Source organism: Acinonyx jubatus, chromosome A1 (genome assembly GCF_027475565.1).
Source record: "Acinonyx jubatus isolate Ajub_Pintada_27869175 chromosome A1, VMU_Ajub_asm_v1.0, whole genome shotgun sequence".
Taxonomy (NCBI): Eukaryota; Metazoa; Chordata; class Mammalia; order Carnivora; family Felidae; genus Acinonyx; species Acinonyx jubatus.
This window is the reverse complement of record NC_069380.1, coordinates 134,289,999-134,304,368: the sequence shown is the minus strand read 5'-3', so window position 1 is coordinate 134,304,368 and position 14,370 is coordinate 134,289,999. Positions and strand designations below refer to the sequence as shown.

Genomic DNA, 14,370 nt, shown 5'->3' with positions numbered 1-14,370 from the left:
TACTTAATACCATTCTCTGCGATCTATAATAGCACCTTTAACTGTATTTCACTTTAAAAAAACATTATGAGTATATTATAATTTACCAGTTTCCCCAATGAAGGGACATTACATTGTTTCCCATTTTTCACCACAAATTTATCTTTGTCAGCAGCACAAATATTTCTGTAAAAGGAGAGTGCCTTTGGGGCACCTGGGTGGCTCAGTCGGTTAAGCATCGGACTTCAGCTTAGGTCATAATCTTGCACTCCGCGTCAGGCTCTGTGCTGACAGCTCAGAGCCTGGAGCCTGTTTCAGATTCTGTGTCAGTCCCTCTCTCTCTGATCCTCCCCCCGTTCAATGCTCTGTCTTCTCTGTCTCAAAAATAAATACACGTTAAAAAAAAAAAAAAAAAAAGGACAGTGCCTTTGAAAGTCTAACAATTACCAATTTTATTTTTTCTACCAATGGTATATGAGAATGCCTATTTTCTCCTTCTTTGGCAATCCTTTTTGTTGATTTCTTAAATGTTTTGCAAACTGATACATGAAAAATGGTATCTGGTTTATTTTTATTTTTTAAATTTTTTTTTAACATTTATTTATTTTTGAGACAGAGAGAGACAGAGCATGAAGGGGGGGGGGGGCAGAGAGAGAGGGAGACACAGAATCTGAAACAGGCTCCAGGCTCTGAGCTGTCAGCACAGAGCCTGACGCGGGGCTAGAACTCACAGACCTTGAGATCATGACCTGAGCCGAAGTCAGACGCTCAACCGACCGAGCCACCCAGGCGCCCTGGTATCTGGTTTAAATACGAATTTCTTTGGGGCACCTGGGTGGCTCGGTCGGTTAAGCATCCGACTCTTGATTTTGATTTTTAAAATTTTTTAAATGTTTTATTTTTTGAGAGAAAGCATAAGCGGGGGAGGGTCAGAAAGAGAGGGGAACAGAGGATCCAAAGTGGGCTCTATACTGATAGGCTAACAGCAGTGAGCCCAACGTGGGGCTCGAGCCCACAAACCATGAGGTCATGACCTGACCTGAAGTCAGACACTCAGCTGACTGAGCCACCTAGGTGCTCCTTGATTTTGATTTTGGCTCAAGTCATGATCTCACAGCTGTGGAATCAAATCCTGTGTCAGGCTCTGCGCAGAGTGTGGGGTCTGCTTGGGATTGTCTCTCTTCCTCTCTCTCTCTCTGCTCCTCCCACACTCATGCTTTCTCTCTCAAAACAAATTAATAAACATTTAAAAATATATTTAAATATTAATTTCTCTGATTACTAGTAGGGTTCAACACCTCTCATGTTTATTAGCTATTTGTAGTACTCTGAGTATTGGCCTCTGTTCTTAACCTTTTTTTGGAGGCATTTATATATACATATATATATATATAATTTTATATATTCATACAATATATGTTGTATTACATGTATATATGTTACATATATAATACATACTATATTCAGGTGTTAATGCTTTATCTGTTACATAAATTGCAAATATTTTCTTCCATTCCCAGGCTTGTATTTTAACTTAGGTTATCATGCCTTCTGTCATCTCCTAAGTGCTTTTTTTTTTTTTAATGTTTATTTTTGAGAGAGACAGAGCATGAGCAGGGGAGGCACAGAGAGAGAGACGGAGACACAGAATCTGAAGCAGGCTCCAGGCTCTGAGCTGTCAGAACAGAGCCCGACACGGGGCTCGAACTCACGGACCATGATATCATGACCTGAGCCGAAGTATGATGCTTAATCAATTGGGCCACTCTGGAGCCCCTCTCCTAAGCTTTTTGAAGCAAATCCAGTGTTTTTAGGACTTCTGTTTCTTGCTTAGGAATACTTTCCTCCAAACCAAAGTCAGTATTTTTTCTTTTTCTTTTATTTTAGAGAGAGAGATGCAGGGGAGAGAGGCATGCACATGCAAGAAAGGGACAGAGGGAGAGGGAGAGAGGGAGAGAGGGAGAGAGAGGAGGAGAGGAGGAGAGGAGGAAAGGAGGATTGGAGGAGAGAGGAAGGGAGAGGGAGGGGGAGGGAGAATCTGAAGTAGGCTCCACACTCAATCCAGAGCCCCATGTGGGGGGCTCCATCCCACAACCTTGGGATCATGACCTGAGCCAAAATCAAGAGTCAGGCACTCAACCAACTGAGCCACCCAGGCACCCCAGAACTTCAGTCTACCTAAAAATTATTTTTGTGCATAGTATAAAGATACAACCTTATGTCTTTCTATATGGATATCCAATTGTGCAAATACTACTTAATTTTAATAGTCTCCTCTTTCTCCAGTAACGTAAAATACTACTTTCTTATACAGAAAATTGCCATTTACACATACTGATCTATTTCTGTGTTTCTTCTCATTTTATTCTTTTTTGTCTATTACTGTGCCAATATTATGCAGGTGTGATACGTATAATTTTATATTATGCTCCAATACCTACAGAGCAAGTCTCTCTTCATTATTCCTTTATAAAATTTTCTTGCTCATGCCTGTGAATTTCTCTTCCAGATTAACTTCATTTTTATTGTGAATACGTTTATTTTATTTAAAATTATTTTAAGAGTATTTCTTTTTGAAAAATTCTTGTATGGATTAGTTGCCAAAAAGGAAATATAATTTAAAATCATGATCCTTGGTAGTTGAAGGAAATACCATGGATGTTAATTACTCTGCATATACAACTGTGGTTGAAATGTGTGATCACAATTTACATACTTAATAATACAGAAAAGACTAAAGACCTTTTTTCTTATAAAAACAGAGAAACATCTATTTAAACTCAAAAAAAACCAAACAAAAAACCTAAGATATTCAACATTCTTTCTTATAACTAGGGGCACCTGGGTGGCTCAGTCGGTTGAGCATCTGACTCTTGATTTCAGCTCAGGTCATGATCCCAGAGTTCTGGGATCAAGCCCTGCGTCAGGCTCGGCACTGGTCATGGAACCTGCTTGGGATTTGGGATTCTTTCTTTCTTTCCCTCTGGGCCTCTCCCCTGCTCGAGCTCTCTAAAATAAAAATAAAACATTATTTAATAAAAACGATGTCAACACTCTTTCTTAATTTAATTAACTGAGGTGCAGAATTCCAGAGATTAAACTCTTAATCTTCCTATAACATCATTATCATCTTTGGAGACCCCAGACAGCATCCTAACAATTGATTTTATAAAAGTTTGAAGGATTTGAAGTGTGCTGGTTATTGCTCCTGTGATGTAACGTATCAACAATAAACTCAATGTATACTAGTTTTAGGTGCACCTGGTTGACTCAGTCAGTAGAGCATGAGACTCTTGATCTCGGGCTTGTAAGTTCGAGCCCCACAATGGGTGTAGAGACAACTTAAAAAATCTTGAGGCACCTAGGTGGCTCAGTCGGTCAAGCGTCCAACTCTTGACTTTGTCTCAGGTCATAATGTCACAGATTTGTGAGACTGTACCCTGAGCAGGGAGCCTGCTTGGGAGTATCTCTCTTCCTCTCTGCCTCTCCCCCACTCACTTGTGCTCACTCACTGTCTCAAAAATAAATGAGTAAACTTAAAAAAATAAAAACTAAATTAAAAAATCTTAAATACAATTAAATTTTTAAAAAAAATTTTATTTATATTTAAGAGGTAGAGACAGAACACAAATGGGAGAAGGGCAGAGAGAGAAGGAAACACAGAATCTGAATAAGGCTCCAGGCTCTGAGCTGTTAGCACAGAACCTGATGTGGGGCTCAAATTCATGAGCTATGAGATCATGACATGAGCCAAAGTCAGACACTTAACCAACTGAGCCACCCAGGTGCCCCAAGTATACTAGTTCTAACATTCTTGCAGGTCAACTATTTAAAGTACAACATGTTAACTACACAACAAAAAAGTCATGTTATCTTTTTTTTTTAATTTTTTAAGGTTTCTTCATTTTTGACAGACAGAGCATGAGCGGGAAAGGGGCAGAGAGAGGGAGACACAGAATCTGAAACGGGCTCCAGGCTCTGAGCTGTCAGCACAGAGCTTGACATGGGGCTCGAACTCACAAACTGCAAGATCCTGACCTGAGTCAAAGTCAGACACTAACCGACTGAGCCACCCAGGCGCCCCATCTCTCTCTTTTAAAAAGTTTATTTATTTTTGAGAGAGAGAATGAGTAAACGGGGGAGGAGTGGAGACAGAAGGAGAGACACGATCCCAAGCAGGCTCCACACTGTCAGCACAGAGCTCCATGTGAGGGCCAAATTCACAAACTGTGAGATCACGACCTGAGCCCAAACCAAGAGCTGGACGCTTAACCAACTGAGCCACCTAGGCACCCCCATGGTATATTTTTTACTATTCCAACACAACTTATTAAAGTGAATGCCATTTGCAATTTAATGATTTGGTCTTTTTTTTTTTTTTTTTAATGTTTATTTTTGAGAGAGAGAAAGTCAGAGTGCAAGCAGGGGAGTGGGGGGGAGAGAGAGAGAGAGAGAGAGAGGGAGAGACAGAATCCAAAAGCAGGCTCCAGGCTCTGAGGTGTCAGCACAGAGCCCGATGCGGGGCTCGGACTCACAAACCGTGAGATAATGATCTGAGCCAAAGTAGGATGCTTAACCAACTGAACTACCTAGGTACCCCTGATGATTTAGTCTTAAAAAATTTTTTGAGTTAATGCAGTAAGGTGCTATATGTTGACTATTTTTATTAGTTCTTGATGTTTAGTAAATAAAGTATTTAAAAATAATAATTTGTAGTTATGCTCCTAGTAGAGAATGTCGATTTATTTTCAAAAAGACATAAAAAAACACAAGTAATCCTACCATCCAGAACTAACCACACTCAGCATTTTTATGTCATTTCGTCTAGTATGTATGGGTGTAAGTATAACATGCATTCTGCTGTTATTGAAAATTATTTTGTTTTAGCACAGTGAACTGGAGTGAGAACAAAACTTCAAACCTATCTGATACTTAATAGTTGTGAGATATTATGCAAGTCATTTCCCCCCAAAAACTGTCTCTTCATCCATAAAATGGGGATTATGTACCAATTTTGTACAGTTGTGATGAGGTTTAATAAGATCAGGTATATAACAATACTTTGCTTAGTGCCTGATGCATATTAAGAGCTGAAGATGTAATTTTTTTTTCATTTTTTTAAAATGTTTTATTTTATTTTTAAGACAGAGAGACAGCGCATGAGTGGTTAGGGGCAGAAAGAGAGGGAGACACAGAATCTGAAGCAGGCTCCAGGCTCTGAGCTGTCAGCACAGAGCCCGATGTGGGGCTCGAACTCATGGAGTGTGAGATCATGACCTGAGCCAAAGTTGGATGCTTAACCAACTGAGCCACCCAGGTGCCCCTAAATATATAATTTCTATTGTTAGCATTATAACTTTGTACCTTATTACTGTTATTATTATTTTAATGTTTACTTTTGAGAGAAACAGAGTATGAGCAGGGGAGGGGCAGAGAGAGAGAGACACACACAGAATCCAAAAGAGGCTACAGGCTGTGAGCTGTCAGCACAAACCCTGATGTGGGGCTCGAATCCATGAACCGTGAGATCATGACCTGAGCCAAAGTCAGACACTTAACTGACTGAGCCACCCAGGTGCCCCCTGCACCTTATTATTTTTAACTTGACATTAAGTTAAAATGCATTAATTTGTATTTTCCCATATCACTAAATATTCTCAAAACACTAATTAATGACATGACACCTCATCATAATAACTGCTCCCTCTATTATTGGAGTCTGCCTATAATTTTTCACTATTAATAGTTTTTACTTATTCAGTTAAGTGCTTTTCATACATACATTTTTTTGTTTGATCCTCAAAGCAACCTCTCTCTTGAAGATTTCCCTCAGTTTCTATGATCCAAGTGGTGCAAAAGAATTTATTATGTTTCATTTAAGATCTAGTTGATTTGTAGTAGTAGGCTCCCTAGAACCATGCTGCTGGGAGAAGTTCCATCAATTTATTTTAACATAATGTTGATGTCAAAGATAGAAAAAAATGATGCATTAAAAATGACAACATGGGAATGCAAGCTGGTGCAGCCACTCTGGAAAACAGTATGGAGGTTTCTCAAAAAACTAAAAATAGAACTACCCTAAGACCCAGCAATTGCACTAGTAGGCATTTATCCAAGAGATACAGGTGTACTGTTTCGAAGGGACACATGCACCCCCATGTTTGTAGCAGCACTGTCCACAATAGCCAAAGTATGGAAAGAGCCCAAATGTCCATCGATGGATAAATGGATAAAGAAGATGTGAAATATATACACAATGGAGTATTACTCGGCAATCAAAAAGAATGAAATCTTGCGATTTGCAACTATGTGGATGGAACTTAGGGTATTATGCTAAGCGAAATTAGTCAGAGAAAGACAAATATCATAGGACTTCACTCATATGAGGACTTTTAGAGACAAAACAGATGAACCTAAGGGAAGGGAAACAAAAATAATATAAAAACAGGGAGGGGGACAAAACAGAAGAGACTCATAAATATGGAGAACAAACTGAGGGTTACTGGAGGGGTTGTGGGAGGGGGGATGGGCTAAATGGGTAAGGGGCATTAAGGAATCTACTCCTGAAATCATTGTTGCACTATATGCTAACTACTTTGGATGTAAATTTAAAACAAAATAATAAATTAAAAAAATAGGGGCGCCTGGGTGGCGCAGTCGGTTAAGCGTCCGACTTCAGCCAGGTCACGATCTCGCGGTCCGTGAGTTCGAGCCCCGCGTCAGGCTCTGGGCTGATGGCTCGGAGCCTGGAGCCTGCTTCCGATTCTGTGTCTCCCTCTCTCTCTGCCCCTCCCCCGTTCATGCTCTGTCTCTCTCTGTCCCAAAAATAAATAAACGTTGAAAAAAAAATTTTTTTTTAAATAAAAATAAAAAAAAAATAAACATCACTTCCTTGACAAAAAAAAGAAAGAAAAGAAAAATTCCATAGACAAATAACTCGGAGTAATTTATGTCACAGATCAGGGGCTAAGCAAAGGTTAATTCCTCTTGCCTTACAGACATACAAACCAGTTTAAGAAGCTTTTCTTATATGGAACCAATGATTTATTTGATTTTTTGTTCCCAAACTCATCAGAAAGTTAGTTTATTTTACAGAAAAAAAAGTCTACACCAATTTTTTTCTGGAGGTTTTTCTTTTTCCATTTATATTTATTTGCACACCAACAAAGCTCATTCTGCCAAATCAACAGTTTCAAATATTTTAGATTGTCCTTTTGGTCAATAACACTGGTTTTGGTTTAAAAGCCATAAAAACCACAGGGAAGAAATATAAATCTGTTTAAAATAGTTTGTATAGATACAAGCATGGTAATAAAGTTTGGGAATAGTTAATACATACTATTTTTATAATGGCAGTGATAGTAATGTTAACATTAAATAATACCTTAAAGTCTACTAATCATACCACTAAATTAACAGGTATTATATTATTAACATTTTACATTTTCTTCTTAATATAATAGCTCAAAAGAGCTGAATGTTCTGTACCCAAGGATTTCATAATATTTTAATCACTGGATTGTGCCAGAAATAGAGATTTTAAGACCACACAGAACTACAAATGTCAACTTCAAAGGTCAAAAAATCAACTGATGATTAATTCATCAATAAGGTCAAAGGACAAATTTGAACTTTAGTTTTACACACTAGACCAATCGTTTGGCTGATGAAACTAATTTGACTGATTCGGTACCTTAAAGGAAAAAACAGGGGTGCCTGGGTGGCTCAGTCGGTTAAGTGTCCGACTTCGGCTCAGGTCATGATCTTGCGGTCCGTGAGTTCAAGCCCCGCGTCGGGCTCGGTGCTGACAACTCAGAGCCTGGAGCCTGTTTCAGATTCTGTGTCACCCTCTCTCTGACCCTCCCCCATTCATGCTCTGTCTCTCTCTGTCTCAAAAATAAATAAACGTTAAAAAAAAATTTTTTTTTTAAAAAGGAAAAAACAATTTACCATTTAAATAATAACTACCATGGTACTGGCTCCCATGAAACCTCATCTGTTTTTATTTGATAAGGTATACAAATAATATAAAACTATAATTACAGTTAAAACATCATTATTTGTCATTGAAAAACATTAAATCACAGAAATTCCTTGGTTCTTAAACTCTCACTTTTAACGAATTGAATAATTCAAGTTAACATTGCAACTGTATACACAATAAAAAAATGTAACTGTGACTCCACAAATAAAAACAGAATTTTAATTTAAAAAAAAAATGACAACAGCCATTTCACCACAGCGTTAATATATCTAATACTACTGAACTGTACACTTAAAAATGGTTAAGACGGTATAGTTAATAACACCGTATTAAATATTTTAAAGGTACTAAGAGAGTAGATCTGAAATGTTCTCACCACAAAAAAGAAGTGGTAATGACACGACTTGGTGGTATTGTGTAATGCCACAGTGGTAAGCATTTTGCAATATGTTAAGTGTATCAAATCAGTGTGTTGTATACCTTAAACTTATGAATGTTATATGTCAAGTATATTCCATAATATCAGAAAATAGATGGTTAAGATGGTAAATTTTATGTTTCTTACCACAATAAAAATGTTAGATTAAAAAAAAAACCGACAACAGGACAAATGTAGAGCTGGACTGTTGATGACTAAGTATCTAAATGCCAGGAAACAGTCTCTTGATAATCGACACAATTTAGAATACTAAGCCAAGGAAAGAACTATTTACTTCAATATGAAAGAGAAAGTGAGGTTTAATAGTAGAAAAAGGTTAAAGATTCTTTTTTTTAAGTAGGCTCCACGCCCACTGTGGAGCCCAACAAAGGGCTTGAACTCATGACCTTGAGACCAAGACCAGAGCCAACATCAAGAGTCAAACGCTTAACTGAATGAACCACCCAGGCACCCCCGAATTTCTAAAACTATTTCCTGCCTTTCCTAAAATGACAGGCCTTACAAATGTAATAAAATATTTTAATTCTAAAAACTGAAATAATATGTGTCTCTAACTCTGCAAGTTTCACTTTCTATAAATAAAATGTAAGATTCAGATTAATCAGTTCTTAAAGAGATTTACCTTATTAGCTTCCATGGTCACTATTCGATTAAGAAATTTCATCATAATTGTTGGTGCCACAGGGTTAAAACTGTCAAAAGTTGTATAAAGAAAGATAAGGGTTAGATGATTACCTAAAAATATAACTTGTGAATGTGAGCATAACAAGAATTTCATTCTTACCTAATGTTTGATATAGCACACTCTTCCTGAATTTCTTTGGGAAACAGTAACCTTTGATTATTATCTCCACCGAGACTGTCAGAGATTATAAATATTAGAGGACACCGACCAGTATGCACATATTTCCTAAAATAAAGTATAGCAATGTTGAAATTTAAACTATTTCCATTTAATTCAAAGTTTGAGAAAACTTCACTGAAACTCACCTGAGAATTTCATGTAAAGTATGAGAATCTCGATAAAACTGGTTAGGTAAATCCTATTGAAAAATGATAAATACTAGTTTAGTTTTATTCTTGTGTAAATTAATTTTCAGATTTATATTTACCAAATTAGGAAAAAATGTCACCTATTCAACGTACTGTAACTAGAACTTTTATAGAAATTAAGGAAAACATGAAAAAGCTGATGTCCTATCCAGTAAAATGCATCAATGGGAAACCCAAGTTTCAGTTCAAATTCCTTAAGGTCACTACTAGTTACAGTATTTTCACTAAGACACCACTTTCTAAAATCCTTCCTTTTTTTTTAAGTTTATTTATTTTGCAAGAAAGAAAGTGAGAAGGGGAGGGGTAGGGAGAGGGAGGGAGGGAGAGGGAGGGAGGGAGAGAGAGGGAGGGAGAGAGAGAGAGAGAGAGAGAGAGAGAGAGAGAGAGTGAGAGAGAGAGAGTGAGAGAGAGAGAGACAGAGAGAGAGAGAATGAATCCCAAGCAGGCTTTTCACTGTCGGCGCAGACCGGATACCGAGCTCGAACTTACGAACTGCTAGATCATGACCTGAGCCGAAATCAAGAGTCAGATGCTCAAATGACTGAGCCACCCAGGCACCCTTCAAATTATTTCTTTTGCTTTTTCCACACTTACATCATTAAAATTCTAAAGTTCATCAACTGATAGCTACTCTATTCAAGTTTACTGGAAAAGACCTGAGGTTTCTGCTATCACAGAGCCTTTACATTGTATTTTACCACGATTAATACTATGCAAAGAGTTAACGCCACTATCAGTAAGATATATCTTGTAATTATTTACTCAATAGTTAGTAGGATCTCAAAATTTGTCCGTACTTCAACCAGAATTATCCTCTTATCAGTTCTCAGATCATCTCCAAGCATCTGTAGTTTGTTATATTTTGTTGCTCTTAGCAGAAACTCTTTAAAAACTGTTATCTGAGATTGATAGGGAAATGCTTGGAAGCTTGATTCTGAAAGAAAACACATTCAACATTTTTACTCTCAACAAATTATGCACACATCAGCATCACACATATGTACTTAACATACATATATATGTTACTGAATACATTCACATATACCTGAAGGAGCTCACAAAATTGTAGATTTTTTTCTAATTAGGCAAAACTGTTCAAATTCAAAATAAGATACACATTTCAAAAGACAAGACTCATCATGGACCACAGTGAATTTTCTATACCAATGAATGTAATATGGAATTAAATAACTTCAGAATACAGCTGTCAGTATAATAGTCACCCAACTGGTAAAAACATTTATGTCTTTGCCTGTAAAATGAAGACACTCCAAATGAGTGTGCTATGAATCAATTGATCAGACTTAATCCTCAAACAATCCCATTCTCCTCTACTGGAGTCAACTTTCCCCTCTTCTCTTGAAATTACTACTCTCTAAAACTGGGAAGTATCAAAGAAAATGCTCTCATATGGTTTCATTTGATTGCTATTCTTATTTTATGAAGTTATTAATAGTGGTCAGATGTCAATCTAGCATACGAGTGACAACACATAATTTCTTCTAAAAACATATACCCAAAAATCTTGGGAATCTCAAGAATATAGATGGGGAGTTTCTTTCTTTCTTTTTTTTTTTTTTAATTTTTTTTAATGTTTATTTATTTATTTTGAGAGAAAGAGACAGAGCATGAGCAGGGGAGAAGCAGAGAGAGAGAGACACAGAATCCGAAACAGGCTCCAGGCTCTGAGCTGTCAGCACAGAGCCCGACGCGGGGCTCGAACTTACAAACCATCAGATCATGACCTGTGCCGAAGTCGGACACTGAACCGACTGAGCCACCCAGGCACCCCAGATGGGGAGTTTCAAACCTCCTTTAAACATAGACTTTTTCCACTACCTTCACAGCAAATCTTACCAGAATTAAAGATCTCCTTGAAATCATCTTTTTGGAAGTCTGGTAAAATTGGATTGATCCACTCTTGTACTTGAATACCATGCTCCTTTGATAGTATTTTTAGAGTTGTTGTTTTCCCACATCCAGGAGGACCTGTTATTAATAAAACAGATCCACCCTAAAACCAAATACAAACATTAATAAAAAATCAAAATCACCTGGAATGCTAGTTATTTTGTTTGAATTTTCTTTCTAAATATTAATTACTTCTATAATATTTACTAAATTCCTGGTATAAAGTGACTAAATTTTACAATGATGCTATCTGGATTATACCAACTGTATAAAATAAATCATAAGTATTTTATGACTATAAAATAAGATAGTCTTTTTCCTAAAATTTAAGTATAGCTTCTGATAATTCTTCCATTCTTGCATTATGTCCCTACTAAGGTCTACTTAGCAGCTAAATTAAAACAACTAAATGTCAATTAGATTGAGCAGGTAATGGCTGAAACAAATATTTTTAGAGGTTACCTGAATTCAAAAACCCAATCTTAATACAAACCTCTCTTTCAATTATACACTTTAGTATTAAATAAGTATAATATTCTTATGGAAGATCTTCGTTTGGATATCAAATTTTTTAAGAAATGTGTATTAAGAAACATCTTTTCCAGAATTAGAACTCTAAAGACAGACTAGAGGTTGTAGGTCATAGTAATATCTCCTCATATTATCAATCTGATAAAAAAGTTAAATCTAAAAAAATATCAGGGGAAGATTTCCTAATCCCCTGGTGGACTGTAATCCTTACTCAACTGTTTACCTTTACTAACTAGTATAAAAAGGGCTCTTGTACTTGGCCCCAGAAGAGAACCAGTCCCATTTTTTATTTTATTTTTTTAATTTTTTTTTAACATTTATTTATTTTTGAGACAGAGAGAGACAGAGCATGAACGGGGGAGGGGCAGAGAGAGAGGGAGACACAGAATCGGAAGCAGGCTCCAGGCTCTGAGCCATCAGCACAGAGCCCAATGCGGGGCTCGAACTCACGGACCGTGAGATCATGACCTGAGCTGAAGTCAGACGCTTAACCGACTGAGCCACCCAGGCGCCCCCAGTCCCATTTTTTAAAACAAATAAGTGCATTAATTATAGTGCTATCTATTGGCCATGATTTTAATGATTGAAAAATATGGGGCACCTAGGTGGCTCAGTCGGTTAAGCATCTGACTTCAGCTCAGGTCATGATCTCGTGGTTTTTGAGTTCAAGCCCTGCGTCAGGCTCTGTGCTGACAGCTCAGAGCCTGGAGTCTGCTTTGGATTCTTTGTCTTCCCCTCTCTCTGCCCCTCCCGTGCTGGAGCTCTATCTTTCTCTGTCTCTCAATAATGAATAAGCATTAAAAAAAAAAAGTGTAAATATATATATATATGTATGTGTGTGTGTATATATATATATATATATATATATATATATATGTTAAATATGGTGTCTTTAAACCAAAACAAATACAAAACAAGGTTATATATTGATGACTTGATGTAAATATGGCCAGAGGAAGATTCTGCAGGAACCTAACTACTTATTTCTCTCAGGAACTATGGTTCAGTATTCGCTAACTGTTTCTAGTAACTTTACAGGACATGCCTAATGTAAGTAATGAGAACTGACTACCATCAAGCAGATTACTTTTAAAAAAAGAAGAGGAAGATCAACATGGGCACCCATGTATTTTTCTTATGTAATAAATTTAAGTGTCTTGTTTTTTGACACAGTGAGCACAGCCACATAGCAAAAGCTTTCTTTCCAGTAAGAGAAGTGGGAGGTAGGTAGAACACTAAAGCATAAAGACTTGTGTGTTAATGTTCCCATCACCTAAAATAGAGTTTTTTCTTTTTTTATTGAAGTATAAATGACATAACCTATTAGTTTCAAGTGTACACATGATTTGATATTTTTATACACTATAAAATGATGACTATAAGTCTACTTATCATTTCACCATACAAAGTTATTAATTATTGACTATATCCCCTATATACATTTTCATCACATTGTAATAGTTTTACCATATTTTGAAGGAAAGATGCTGCCCTGAAAAATTAAATTCAGCAGATATTTGAAGTACTTATAATAAATTTAAGAAAAAATAATTTTAGCTTGCTCACAGAAAAATCTAGAAGTCACCAAATTTTTTTTTTGAATAAAAATGTCTTGTAATTACTGACACCATTGGACTTTTGTATAATAAAGAGTGTATGATTGGTAACACTCTAACTTCTTAGAGGGAAGAAGCTTTTAAAATTGTAGAGGAAATATTTTCCAAAATACCAACATATGCACACACATACCTAAGTTCATTAGAGTATTAACAGTAACACAAGTAGGTTTAGCACATGATAATGTTTACATTATCAAAGTATTGGTAAGTGAGACAACATAGTGAACACTAAAAAGATATAAATATTATCCCAGCTAAGAAAATGCCTGGATGTAAGAAGTGTGTCAGGGAAACTGCCCAAGAATCTGTACTCACAAAAGAGAGAGGGGAGATTTTTTGAGCCAGCAGAGGAATACCAATGCTGACACTACAAATCCACCTTAAATACATTATCTCAACACTAAACCAAATGGTTAGATCCACAGACCAGACAGAAAAAAACCTCAATTCAAAAAAGAAAGACCTGTTACCACTGGAGGCAACTAAAACACAAACCCCTTCATCTCAAAGTTGAAGATTAAAGGCAATCCATTAAAATCTATCCTGTGTTTCCAATTGGAATTGTATTTAAATGTAGTTACATAGCCCCAATTAACGCTGGCAAACTTCTGTATAGAAAACTGCCAGCTAACAATTATAGAAAAGTAGAATCTAAAAATCACCATTTTGCAATCTTAACAAAGTAAACTGATTCAGGCAGAGACTGCAAATGGATGCTAAAGCATTTTGGTGAAAGGCTGCTGGGGAACTGGACATATAACATTGTCAAATTTTCTCCCCATAGATTATATGGCAGTTGCAAGGGAAACTTTTCTCACAATGAAGATTTTTTACTATCATTTCCTTAATTTAGT

At 36.6% G+C, this 14,370-nt stretch overlaps 1 protein-coding gene across 5 annotated transcripts in view; it reads right to left on the bottom strand.

Moving 5' to 3' along the window:
- RAD17 (RAD17 checkpoint clamp loader component) overlaps positions 1-14,370 on the bottom strand; it is a 38,852-nt gene that overhangs the window by 17,841 nt on the left and 6,641 nt on the right. For all 5 annotated transcript variants that reach the window (XM_053223576.1, XM_053223590.1, XM_053223583.1 and 2 more), the window contains 5 exons: positions 11,313-11,469; positions 10,253-10,389; positions 9,393-9,445; positions 9,187-9,312; positions 9,025-9,094 (listed from right to left, as the gene is read on the bottom strand). In XM_053223576.1, coding sequence (XP_053079551.1) covers positions 9,025-9,094; positions 9,187-9,312; positions 9,393-9,445; positions 10,253-10,389; positions 11,313-11,469 — 543 coding nt within the window. The remainder of the gene's footprint in view (positions 1-9,024; positions 9,095-9,186; positions 9,313-9,392; positions 9,446-10,252; positions 10,390-11,312; positions 11,470-14,370) is intronic.